Source organism: Oryza glaberrima, chromosome 6 (assembly GCF_000147395.1).
Source record: "Oryza glaberrima chromosome 6, OglaRS2, whole genome shotgun sequence".
Taxonomy (NCBI): Eukaryota; Viridiplantae; Streptophyta; class Magnoliopsida; order Poales; family Poaceae; genus Oryza; species Oryza glaberrima.
Genome location: NC_068331.1, coordinates 3,707,388 through 3,720,442, shown reverse-complemented (window position 1 = coordinate 3,720,442; position 13,055 = coordinate 3,707,388). Strand labels below are relative to the sequence as shown.

At 48.0% G+C, this 13,055-nt stretch overlaps 1 protein-coding gene and 1 pseudogene across 1 annotated transcript; one reads left to right on the top strand and one right to left on the bottom strand.

The window, feature by feature from the left end:
• Positions 1-3,904: 3,904 nt before the first annotated feature.
• Positions 3,905-5,544, bottom strand: LOC127777854 (uncharacterized; annotated as a pseudogene).
• Positions 5,545-10,228: 4,684 nt separating this feature from the next.
• LOC127776569 (vesicle-associated membrane protein 711-like) lies at positions 10,229-13,003 on the top strand. The gene is made up of 4 exons (XM_052302985.1): positions 10,229-10,568; positions 11,198-11,388; positions 11,752-11,915; positions 12,661-13,003. Exons 1-4 carry the CDS (start codon positions 10,349-10,351, stop codon positions 12,749-12,751), a joined length of 666 nt encoding a protein of 221 aa, XP_052158945.1. The 5' UTR covers positions 10,229-10,348; the 3' UTR covers positions 12,752-13,003.
• Positions 13,004-13,055: the final 52 nt, after the last annotated feature.

The window sequence follows — 13,055 nt, the reverse complement described above, 5'->3', positions numbered from 1 at the left end:
CGCTTTTATGGCCCTTTATGTAAAATTCTAGATTTTCCTAGAAATTAGAATATTGTACAAATTGGACTACAAAACTTGAGCTGCTGACATAGAAAAAAAATCCCTTATCAATCCTAAAGCCATCATCAATACGTTGGACAAGTACCAGTGGGTTGAACCGTGGTTCATAATTGCTCTCACTTTCACATTTCCACATCTGTCTCTTATTTTTTTTGTTAGGCTTGCTTGAGCTGTGGTTCGTAAATGCTCTTACTTTCACACTTTCATATTTGTTTCATATTTCCACATTTGTCGACTCTCCATTTCTTTAATTTACCTCTCCAGTTTCCCTCCCCATCATGAACCCAACACAACATTTGCACCAAAATGCGACTGCCCCCTGCAGCTACTCTGTTACCGTGCAACAAAAATACTGGAGACGTGTTAGTTGTCACGTTCATCCTTTCCCTACCATCCACGACAAAAAAAAACAGCTAAAGAGCAACGAAAGATAACATGGTTAGTATTTTCAGTTTGTAAACAGAGTTTACAGAACTCATTCCCCCCCTTCCAATTCCTTTTCACCAATTGCTCAGCACAGGGGAGTCTCCCTCTCCCAACTAGATAAAAAAAATGTTTTATCTTTAGAGGAATTCTATCTTTCCAAACTGCCCTCATTTCAATATCCCTAATACCCTTAAAAGTTAAAATTATGTACATTGATTTTGTGGTGAGCACCTTTTTTTTAGTATGAGGCCAATAAACCTTGTCTTTATCAGTCCACAACTGAGATTCCCCAATTACCTCTACAAGCTCCCCAACCTCTCTACCCTTTGTTCATCTAAATTTCTTCTAAACTCCAAGCTCCATTCTCCTTCTACCACCATATTCTTGACAGTAGCATTTTGATCATGACTAATTTCAAATAGATAACTTTCAAAGGTACATTATCACACCAAACATCCTTCCAAAAACTCACATCTCTCCCACTGTGCACTTTTTTTGTGACTAGCCTGGAAAGCCACTCTTTGCATTTCAACAAACCCATCCAAAATTGAGAGCCACCACTCCCATTCCTTGTGAAAAAAATTACAATTCCTCAAATATTTCCTTCTCAGTACCTCCAAGCAAACATCAGGTGCTCCACTTTCCAATTTCATAACCCATTTACTGAGTAAGCAAAGATTCATTGCTCTAGTATCCAAAAAACCCATTCCCCCAAACTCTTTGGGCTTGCACGGAGCATCCCATCTTATCATATGATATTTCTTTTTTCCCCAACCCCCTGCCAGTAAAAGTTCCCTCTAATTGTGTCCTTTTTTTTTGTGAAACCCCTCAAGCAAAAGGTAGAAAACCATAGCATACATGGGTGCACTAGACAAATATGAGTTAATCTTGATCTCCCTGCCGCCATAAGTCAAGTGGCAGCTCTTCCAAGACTGAAGTCTCTTCTCAACTTTCTGAAAGATTGGAGATAGGTCTCTCATCCCAATTCTGTCAACCCCCATAGGCAAACCCAAGTATGTGAAAGGCATCTTACCAATCTTACAATTTAGCATATTAGCAATTCTTAATCCCTCACTATCCTCCACCCCTATGACATATACATCACTTTTCTGATAATTAATCTTCATCCCTGACATCTCTTCATAGCAGAATAATAAGAACTTAAGGGCAAGGATGTTCTCATCAGAATTCTTAATGAATAGGATTGTATCATCAGCGTATTGAAGGTGAGTCAAACCCCCATCCACTAAGTTTGGAACCAGACCTTCAAGGACTCCCCATTCTTTGGCTTTATCCAAAATGGCAGCCAAGGCATCACCCACAAAATTGAAAAGGATAGGAGACAAGTGGTCTCCTTGCCTCAAACCCCTGTAAGTTTTGAAAAAATGTCCCTGTTTACTATTAATGTTAATACTCACTCTCCCATCTTCAGTTATATTTTTTATCCATCCCACCATTATGGAGTCAAAATTCTTTTTCTCCATGACCTCATACAAAAAATCCCATTTTACCCTGTCATAAGCCTTCTCAAAGTCAATTTTGAGGATAATCCCAATATCCCTTTTTATTTTTAACTCATACATCACCTCATGTAAAATAAAACAACCTTCTAAAATATTCCTTCTAGGTATAAAGGCAGTTTGAGACCAACTAATCACTTTGTTTGCCACTTCAATCATCCTAAAAGTCACATTTTGTAGATAGATGGGTCTATACTGTTTGATTGTGTTTGCATCGCTGATTTTTGGCAAAGGAGAAATCACCCCATAATTGATCATATCTATATCCAGCTTACTCATGTGTAAGTCATCTAACATCTCTTTAACTAAAACCCTTATATGAGGCCACACTTGTTTATAAAAACCCACAGGCAACCCATCAGGGCTAGAAGCTGTATTGTTTTTCATAGTCTTCATCACTTTGTCCACTTCATTTGAAGAGAAGGGTCTAACCATCTAAACTTTTTCCTTCTCAGCCAGTCTCAACTTATCTTGCCAGATTTCAGGACTTAGATGAACTTCCCTGCTTTCTTCTTTTCCAAACAAACCCTTATAATATGCATGTGTTGTTTAATTTGTGAGAGCTTTGTGATATTAACATCCCCTTAAGAGAAGATATGGCTTTTCCTTTTCCTTCCATTTGCAGGGCTTATAGAAAAAGGTTGTATTAGCATCTCCTTGTAAAATCAAGTTTCCCCTCCTCTTCTCTGCCACCAAATCTCCTCCTGAATGTAAATATTTTCCATCTCCTTTTCCATCTCATATCTGATTTTCCATTCACTGTCAAAAAGTCCACTGTCATATGTCTTGTTATCCAGCTCTACCAAAGCATTTTTCAATTCTTTCTTAGCACTGTTTAGATTAGCACTCCATCCCCTCAGTCATCTCCTCAAACAAGTGAGCAGAACATGCCAATAATCTAAAACCCGCTCTGCACTCTATAACCCTCAGCCATCTCCTCAAACAAGTGAGCAGAATAATCCAAAACCCCATCTGCACCCTATAAGGCCAATTAGATAGCATCTGCTCTTTAAAATCTATTGTAGAAACCAACCCATTTCAAATCTAAATACATTACCCCTACTCTCTCTTCATCCCTCGTAGTGAGGCGGCGGGTTTGGTAGCGAGTTCGTCCATGCGCAAGTTTCGCTTCGTTCTATGCTCAAGACAGCGAAGAAACTGTGCACGAAGGTGGAGAAGCATCACGAGAAAAAAACAACCGAGGGTAAGAACTGTGGATGTTGGTGCTGCCCGTCTACTCGAGCTTACCAGCACTGTTCGCGGGAGAATGTTTGATAGAAGTCACTCCATGTGTGTTGTCTTATCTAATCCCCGCTTTCTTGATTGCCTCAACATCAAGCAAGTTTGGTTAATTTAGTTAATTTGTTTATGATTGTGGGAGATGTTGAGAATGATAGACGATTTGTGTCAGGATTCCTTCTTGTTATTTGTGGTTTTGAGATGTTTTTGCTTTGCTCGAATTTTTCTTCACTCTTTTTGTGAATGAGATGGGCTGAAATGAATGAACTATGTTGAACGAGACTTTATAGTACTATGCTTAAAATGATTCACGAATATATTTTGGTTGGGTGCTTCAAATTTTAACTAGTAGGGGTTGTTTTGATGCTTTTTTAGGTTGCCAAACCTTTAGTACCTAAGATGTGGCATGCCATAAATATGGGTTAGGATATGGGAAAACATATATCCGCCCATATGTTCCGTATTATAAAATATGTATGAAAAATTATTATTGATTCACCTAAAAATATGATAAAAGATTGGTTAATAACTATTTTACATACTCACATGTAATATTGTATAATTTTTTCTTGATGTATCTCTTTTAATACTTCAATTACCTTATTATATTTAATATCTATGAATTAGAGATACAAATATATATCCGTTCTCGAATCCGATTGGAAGGAAATAATATGGGATAAGATACAGGATGAGTGATATATTATCTAACACTACCCGTATCCGGGCGGGTGGCGCCGGAGCGCGACGCCCTTCATGTCCTCCATGCCGCGCTCGTACCCCTCCAGCGCGTGCGCCGCGAGCTCCCGCCTGTGCTCGTCGGAGCGCAGGTACTCCTGCACCGCCGCCGCCTTCGCCGCCGCGAGCTCGCGCCGCGCCTTCTCCTCGAGCTCCTTCCGCACGGCGTCCGCCTCCGCGGCGGCGTCGCGCTCCCGCGCACGCAGCTTCTCCTCCAGCTCCAGCGCGTAGCCGAACGAGAACGACGCGTAGTTCGCCGCCTGCGCCAAACAACGACGACATGAATGAAGGCAAGTGCACGCGACGATTCTTGAGCGGTTCGCGTCAATGGCGGCCGCGGCGGAGGCGTACCTGAAGCAGTGTCAGGTAGCTCGACGCGACGACGTCGGAGGGCTTCGCCGCCGGAACCGGCGCTCCCGTGACGGCGTGACGATGGCCTGGAGCAGCTGCCGCGCGGCCTTCCAGTCGGCCGAGTCGCCGTCGTGCTTGTCGGGCACGTGCGCCGCGAAGCCCGGCGGCGGGGAACACATGCCGGAAGCCGACCACGACCACGAGCCGCCATGCGGAGCAGGCGGCGTCGGCGTCGGCGACGGCGGCGGGTTATTCTCCTCTGCTTCAAACCCCCTCTTCTTCCCGGACAACGGCGACCACCACGGCATGTCGCTCTCCGGCTCGGTCTTCACCTTCTGTGCGTTGAACTCGCCGGAGAAAGGAAACTTACCTTTAACACGAGCAGGACGAGGAGGCGGCGGCTGCGGTGGTGCGGCGCCGGCGATGTTGGAGGAGAACACCGCGGCGAGGTTGCTCTCGCAGAGATACGTCCTCAGATCAACCGCGGCGCCGCCATGCAAGTGCAGAAGCTTTCCCGCCAATTCCATCTCCTCGCCGCTGAGCACTGGCTCGGCGGTAGAGCTCTTGGACGGCGGCGGCCCGCCCCATCGCACTTGGCACGGCCATGGCGACGGCGACGACACGAAGAAGAAGCCTCCCTTCCACCCTTTGAGCTTGGGCAACCCCGTGAAGAGCACCCCGTCGGCGCCGGCGCCGCGCTTGCCCCGGAAGTGGTACCAGCCGTTCAGCTTGGACAAGAACAGCCTGAAGAAGCGCCGGAACACGGCGAGCGACGGCGGCGCGGCGGCGTGGTGGGAGAGCAGGAGGAACCCCGCCACGACGCGCCACCCGTTGGGCGTGATCTGGCTCGGCGCGACGCCGAGATGGCGGAGAAGCTCGCAGGCAAAGGGGTGCAGCGGGAGGCGCATCCCGGCCTCCAGCGCCCGCGCGTACACGCACGCGGCGCCCGGCGGCTGCGCCGAGCACGCGCGCAGGTCGCCGGCGGGGCGCGCGGCGAACTCCGCGGGACACCGTACTTCTTGCAGACGGCGTCGACCGCTTCCTGCGTGCGCAGAGACGAGGCGATGTGGTCGGCGACGGACCTCGGGAACGGGGAGTCGGCGGCGGCGGCGTCTGCGCGGCGGTGGTCGGGGTCGGTGGAGCGAGAGCGGAAGGCGTCGGCGTCGATGATCTCAACGGAGGACGACGGGGAGGAAGAGGAGGAATGCATCGTGTTTTGTGCGAGTTTTCTCAGTCCATCCAGCAACGGGGCATTCACTCCTGTGTCCCTGTCAAAACTTTTCACATCATATCAAATATTTAGGCATTTATGAAGTATTAAATATAAAAAAAATAACTGATTACACAGATTGCGTACAAATTGCAAAACAAATCTTTTAAACCTAATTGCTCTATGATTTAATAATATGATGCTATAGTAAACATTTGTTAATAACAGATTAATTAGGTTTAATAAATTCATCTCACAGTTTATAGGTAAAATCTATAATTTATTTTATTATTAAACTATATTTAATATTTTAAATATGTGTCCGTATAACCAATACAACACGACAAAAATTTTCACCCTACTCTAAACACAGCCGCAACCCCTGGAAACGAACATTATGCGGACCATCTCCGCTACTCCACCTGTAGAACTCGCTTTTCACATTAACCTCTCCTACTGTTTCTCCTCCTCCCTCTCGAACGGCAACGCACTCACATTTGGACCAAAATGGCAAAAGACCATCGCCCCCCTGCAACAAAAAAGGTCGAGACGTGTCAGTTGCCACGTTCCCCGTTCCCTCCCTCCAGCACACACTAGATGGACCTGCACAAAGAGGCCTCTCACAGTACAGCGTTCCCCTATCTCATTGAAGAGCCGGATCCAAGTTTCTCTGTATTTCCATAGTGCAAATAGCCTCATGAGTGACTTACTTTTTCGTTTCAGCCCCTGTAACTTTCCATGTCAGCTCTCATGTGTTTATAAATTTGCAAAGGAGTCCAAATTTTACAATAACCACCCTAAAATCGAGAGAAAAATATAAATCTCCACCCATACTACTATACCCAAATCCCCCAACTACTCCCTCACAGTCACGCCGGCTCTCTCAACCCTTCTCCCTCCGCCGGCGCCGGCTCCCCTCCTCCCTCCGCCGGCGCCGGCTCTCCTCTCCTCCGGCGAAGGACGGCGACGAACTCGGCGACGCGGGCGGGAGCGTGGGGCGGGAGACGGCGACGAGTTCGGTGGCGGTGGCGCGAGATCTCGCCAACCCCTCCACTTCTGGCTGGCGACGAGGGCGCGGAGGGCTGCAGCGGCGCGAGGGCTCACCGGCCCCTCCACCCCCGGCAGTGGCTCGACGACGGATCCGGCGCGGAGCGGAGCGTAGGGACGGCGACGATGTCCTCGATCTCATCTCCACGGCGCGGGAGCGGAGGACGGCGACGAACTCAGCGACACGGAGCAGAGCGCGGGGACGACGACGAGGTCGGCGACGCGGGGCGGGAGACAGCGAGGTCGGCGGCACAGGAGCGGGAGATGGCGACAATGTCGACGGCGCGGAAACGGGTGACGGCGACGAGCTCGGCGAACCGAAGCGGGGGACGGCGACGAGTTCGGCGGCGAGCTTGGCACCATGGATCTGGCAAGCTGTTCATTCCTCTCCGCCCGCTCCTCCCTCGCCATCGCCGCGAACCAACCTACCCTGCCGCTTTTTCCCATCCTTCGGTTTCTCCCCTTCCTCGTCGGCACTCGGCAGCATCGCCGGTGACTCCAAGCCCGCTCGATTGTTGGCATGGTGGTGAGAGTTGGCGGGGAAGAAGAGTAGAATGGGGAAGATTTGGGAGTAGCAGAGAGAGGGGACTGTTTGCTTTTTGCTTTTTTGGGCATGAGCAACTCTCACCCTAGCTAGGAGGCGTAAACCTCGCGAGGGCACGGGACCCACCTCCTTTTCTCCTCCACGTCAACGAAGCTATGCGCCACATCATTGCACTGTGAGAGGCCTAAGGGCATCCACAATGTGAGACACTCCTAGAGTGTCCTCACTAAGGGAAACTCAACTTGCAATGGAGGGTATCCCTAGATGGGCTCCTCAAAATATAAGGCAACTGGATGAAGACACTCAAACCCACAATGAGTGTCCCAACCAAAAAGCCCATATTTGGTATTTTCCTATACTACCCTTCCTTTATCCTCCAGCCTACCGACGACATTTTTCCCCCACCGCACCGACGCTTCTCTTCTCTCTCTCTCACGTGCGCATCGCCAATCTCTCCCCTCTCTCGCTCGCGTCGCCGTCCCCTCCATCCTCGCCCTCCCCAGCCACCGCCGTTGCCTCCCTCCTCGCCCTCGCCAGCTGTCGCCGCGCCGACAGCCTGCGCCCTCCCCAGCCACCGGCGCGCCGCCGACAGCTTGCGCCAGATCTGGTCGCCGCCGCCGCGCGAGGAAGCCCTCCGCCCGTCGCCGGCTGCGCGACGCGCGGTGGCCGGATCTGGTCGTCGCCGTCGCCTCTCTCCTCTCTCTCTATCTTGAGCCACCCGTCGTCACCTCTCCTTCTCTCTCGCCGGGCGCGGTGGCAGACGACGAGCGGCGCGGGGCCGGGCGCGGTGGCCGATGGCGAGCGGCGCGGGGTCGTCGCCGAGCAGTCTCCATCGCGGGGTCGTCGCCGGTCGTTGTCGTCACCAACTCCGTCTCCTCCCCACCGCCATGGGCCTCCCAGTCCCAGCGAAGAGGCCAAGGGTGAAAGGGGAAAAATCAGGTGCGGGAGCCGTGTCCTCAAGCCACGACGTCGCCCAACGCGTCCCCTAGCTCCATGGCTCGACGAAAAGCGACCGAGGAGCGGAGGGAGACGCGCCCCTCTGCTGGGGGACGGCATACGGACGGAGCGGCGACGGCCGTGAGCAGGGACACGCTCGGGGGTACCCATTGTGGATGGCCTAAGAAATTTCTCATCAGAGCAGGTACAATAGCATCTATTAGCCGGCTGTAAATATATTTTAATAAGACAAAAGATAAGAGAGAAGAGCAATGGGCTATAGATCTGTAGCCAGCTACAGCGTGGACTCCAAGACAGTGTGTGTATGACAGGTGGGACCATATATTAATAGTATAGTAAGCAGCTATTATATGAATTGGCTATAAATGAATTGGAGCTAGTAGTGAGCTATACTATAAGTATTAAACTTGCTCTCATTATTATACATGTCGCGAATGTTGCACAACGTCAAGAATTCAAGACTCCACCACATGGTTGTCTGAACTCTGAAAATCTCACAATTTTTATCGCTTCATTTACTCAACCATGTAACATAGTACAAAATTCAGACACAAGATGATTCGCTACAGATTTCTTTCCTATGTGAAATCATCTGCGATCCGGATGCACACCATCGATCAAGGCTTCACCCACCATTTGATTTCATCAATAAACAAAGGAGTCTGATTCCAAACAGCAGAGGGTTTGGTTGAGGTTCCACTAAACTGAACCTACATATTTTTCGTCATCCATATCTAAATATACAAAACTTCAGATGTTTACATCAAAATTTATCTCCAAATTCTTACAAACGTTTTCGTCGACTCGAAAACATCTTGCAAAAAGTGGTTGACAAGTGACACACCTATTATCCTATTGATCTGATCCTCTGACCCCTGTTCATAATTTTGCTGTGTACGGTACTCCCTCCGTCCCAAAAAAAATTACACCTATAAGAGGATGTGATATTTTCTAGTACAACGAATCTGGACAAAGAATTATCCAGATTCATTGTACTAGGGGATGTCACATCATTGTTTAGGTTGAGCTTTTTTTTTTGGGACGGAGGGAGTATGACTTGCGCTGAGTTTAGTTTCAAACTTTTTCTTCAAACTTTCAACTTTTCCATTACATCAAAACTTTTCTACACAGACAAACTTCTAACTTTTCCGTCGTATCATTCCAATTTCAATCAAACTTTCAATTTTGACGTGAACTAAACACACCCTTAAAAACTATCTATTTCTCATCACCTTTTATTTAGTGATACAGCTAAGAGTTGTAGAGCCGAGTTTAGTTTCCTACTTTGATGGCTAGCTAAAAATTTATGATCATTTTTACCTATGCTATTCAAATGCAACTATATTTTATGAAACTGTCGAGATGCAGATTAGGGTTTTAGGTCAGGGTTAAGGTCGGAGGGGGATAAGGGTGGGGGAAGATAGGGTTTTCCGAGGGCTAAGATGGATGGCCAAGAGCGACGAAGGACCGACAGTGGACAGTAGACACAGGTGAATGGCAAGGCGCTAGAACCATTAGGTTGGCAACTGACGGTGGGTCAGTGTTTGTGGCAAGGACAAATGACGACATGGGTTAGAAGGCAACGGCAGGGAGTCACAAAACACAGTTTTAGGGTGTAAGCACCTCGCCGTTGTAGGCTTGAGAAGAAGGAAAGTAGGGGATGGGAGACTGAGGGGGTCTCGCTGGCGCCGGAGTTAGGGGATCGAGTGCCTGCTCGACCGAGTCGTGGCGGCGGCGGAGTCAACTTGCATCAAAAGTATGATATTGTACGAATCATAATAAAGCGATATCTCGTGTAAGAAAAAATCCCATAAATAAATTAACGGAGAGAGCGGAGCGAACGCAGCAATGTGCAGGTGGTGCCAACTTGCAACCCAACCGCGGGACGGCGGCTCATAGAGTCATACTCATACCCAAGTGGTAGTAGTAATAGAATAAACGACCGACCGGCGTACGTCGTCAGCGTTCCAGCCCAAACACATTCCAACACCGCAATTCTACATTCTAAAGGTGGGCCCTACCCCCAGCTCAAAACACGCCCCCCCCGGTGGGCCCCATCCAGCCCACCCCATCCAACCTGTCTCCGCCAAATACTACTCCTCCCCCCAACCTTCTTCCTTTAATTTTTCCTTCTTTTCTTCTAATTATTATTAGTACTAATTCAACCTCCCCCTCGCCGCCGTCCTCCTCCTCCTCCTCCGCGTCCGCACGGCAGCCGGAGGCGGGAGGCGAGGCGAGGCGAGGCGCGCGGCGGAGATGGCGATCCTGTACGCGGTGGTGGCGCGCGGGACGGTGGTGCTGGCGGAGCACAGCGCGGCGGCGACCAACGCGGGCGCCGTGGCGCGGCAGGTCCTCGAGCGCCTCCCCGGCGGGGGAGCCGACAGCCACGTCTCCTACACGCAGGACCGCTACGTCTTCCACGCCAAGCGCACCGACGGCATCACCGCGCTCTGCATGGCCGACGAGGCCGCCGGACGTAAGCCCCCCCATCCCACCTCTCGCCGCGCCATGTATGGTGGGGGAATTTTTGAGTTTCGTTTGGGTGGGTTTCGGGCGGAATCGCGGGGATCCGTCCGGTGGAGTTGATTGCGGGGTTTGTCTGTATGCGCGTCTCCGATAGCTGCTGGCTTTGCAGTTGCAGGTGGTTCTCTTCGGGGATTGGTCATTGGTAGATTAGATCGGGAGTAGGGACAAACAGGGTTGGGATTGTGCGAGTCAGAGCTAGCCAATTGGCATCTGACAATAGATGGTACTTGACGAGTTGAGCTTTTCAGCTGGGTCTTGCAATTGCCTGATCAAACGAAATTCAATGCTTCAAAAGGCTCTTTTTGAGCTAGGAAGCAAGAGGAGAGCTGGGCTAGAGCAACCTTCCTAAACCAACAATAAATTTTAGTGCCTCTAAAGGTTGCGGTTTATGCGTGTTAAGAGTCGGATTTCTGACTTTCTGTATTGCGCAATCGACGCCTTTCACATTAAGCGTCACCTAAAACTAAATGGTTTGATAACCAACAGATTTGTCTGAGCATGGCTTGCTGCAGACTCTTTTTGTGCGGTATTACTATGTGAATGGCTTAATAGCGACTTATTAACTTCGTTCTGTTGTAGGGCGAATCCCCTTTGCGTTCCTTGAGGATATCCATGGAAGGTTCGTGAAGACATATGGCCGTGCTGCATTGACATCCCTTGCTTATGGCATGAATGATGAGTTCTCGAGGGTCTTGAGTCAGCAAATGGATTACTATTCGAATGACCCAAACGCAGACAGAATAAATCGTATGAGGGGTGAAATCAGTCAGGTATTGCTTCTGTTAAGTTGTTCATGTGTGAACATGACTTAAATCCATCATAATTTATTTGCATTTATATTCTGCAGTGCTATCCTGTAAAGCATTTTATCTGAAAAATTATAATAAGTATGCACTGCGTTTTCAAACATTGTAAGATAGAAGTGCAACGATCATGGATTCACACACAATATTTTTTTTGAAGTACACACAGTACTTGAAGCGTCATCATATTTACATTGCTTATTTTTACAAATACTGTGATTTTTGGTAAAACTACAACAAAAGCAGAGTCCTGTTCCTTCTATTAGAGAAGCATACTGTTGAGATCGCTTACAGCATTCAAAATGTTCACTCTTCATTACCCTCTCGCAGGTCCGTACTGTTATGATTGACAATATTGATAAAGTCCTTGAAAGAGGTGACCGTTTGGACATGTTGGTCGACAAGACTGCAAATATGCAAGGAAATACAATTCGTTTTAAACGACAAGCTCGCCGCTTCAGAAATACCACCTGGTGGAGAAATGTTAAACTCACGTATGTTATCTTCCTATAAAGAACATTTTGATACCCCATGTTAGCATGCACCTTGAGTTTTCCTTTTGTGTTTGCTAGTTGCTACCATCTTAGGTACTGTTGTTTGGTTTGTGAATTTATTTACACTGTATTTTACATCTGCAATGGACTTGGCTTAGTCCTGCTCCATAGTAACCTCACTCTATAATAATTTGATTGCTGGATATTGTGCCAAAAAATGCAGTAAAAAACAAAACCTTCCAAGGTTTTATGCAGCACAAATGATTGCTACTTTATGGATTGGTAACATGTTGTATGCAACAAATAAACGGTCGCTATAATTATTTTGGTGTTTAGTAGTTCTGCGTAATTTTGTATTTGTAAGATTCATGCATAAGTCCTTCTGGCTAAAGGAGAAGCAAGGTTTGGAAATCGAAGCAACTGTATTGATACGATTTGGAATGGTAACCATGTTATCGTGTGTAAATAAGGAGCCAAGGAGGACATTCTGGTTTCTGAAATCTGGTTTTACTTTTGGGGTTCTGGATAGTTTGTCAGTTTCTCATTTTCCTTTTGTTGCGTCAAGCAAGTGTCAGTTTCTCATTTTCCTTTTGTTGCGTCAAGCAGTGATGTGGCATAGCTCACACTTTCTGAAGATTTGTCCTTATATTAATGAGTTCTCAGATCTGTTTACTTGACTGCTGTTGTATCCTTTTCCATCTGCCTTCTGCAGAAACTAACATGGCTCACATTACTCCGTGTGCAGGATTGCGTTGATATTCCTCCTCACGGTAATAATATACGTTGTGCTCGTCTTTATGTGCCATGGCTTCACCTTGCCTACTTGTATTAGGTGAGATGCCATCCATGTCTTTGTGTGGTGTGCTGGTGAGTGCTGCTGAACTATTGCAACACCATTGCAATAGGTCAGGGTGGTTTTTGTGTAGAGATTACTATTTATTGTGTAATCATGCTGTGTTGATTGTGCAAACTCAATGAAAGATGTAATCTTTGCCCCCCATAAATCCGCCTATTTGGAGCTGTACGACCATGGGAATTCTACTATTACTCTATCAATATTCTTCGCTGCTGCTGCAGCTGCGTCTGCATACTGCGGCCCTTTGTGCTTGTACTTGTTTTCTGGCTACTTCTCTTGCTGTT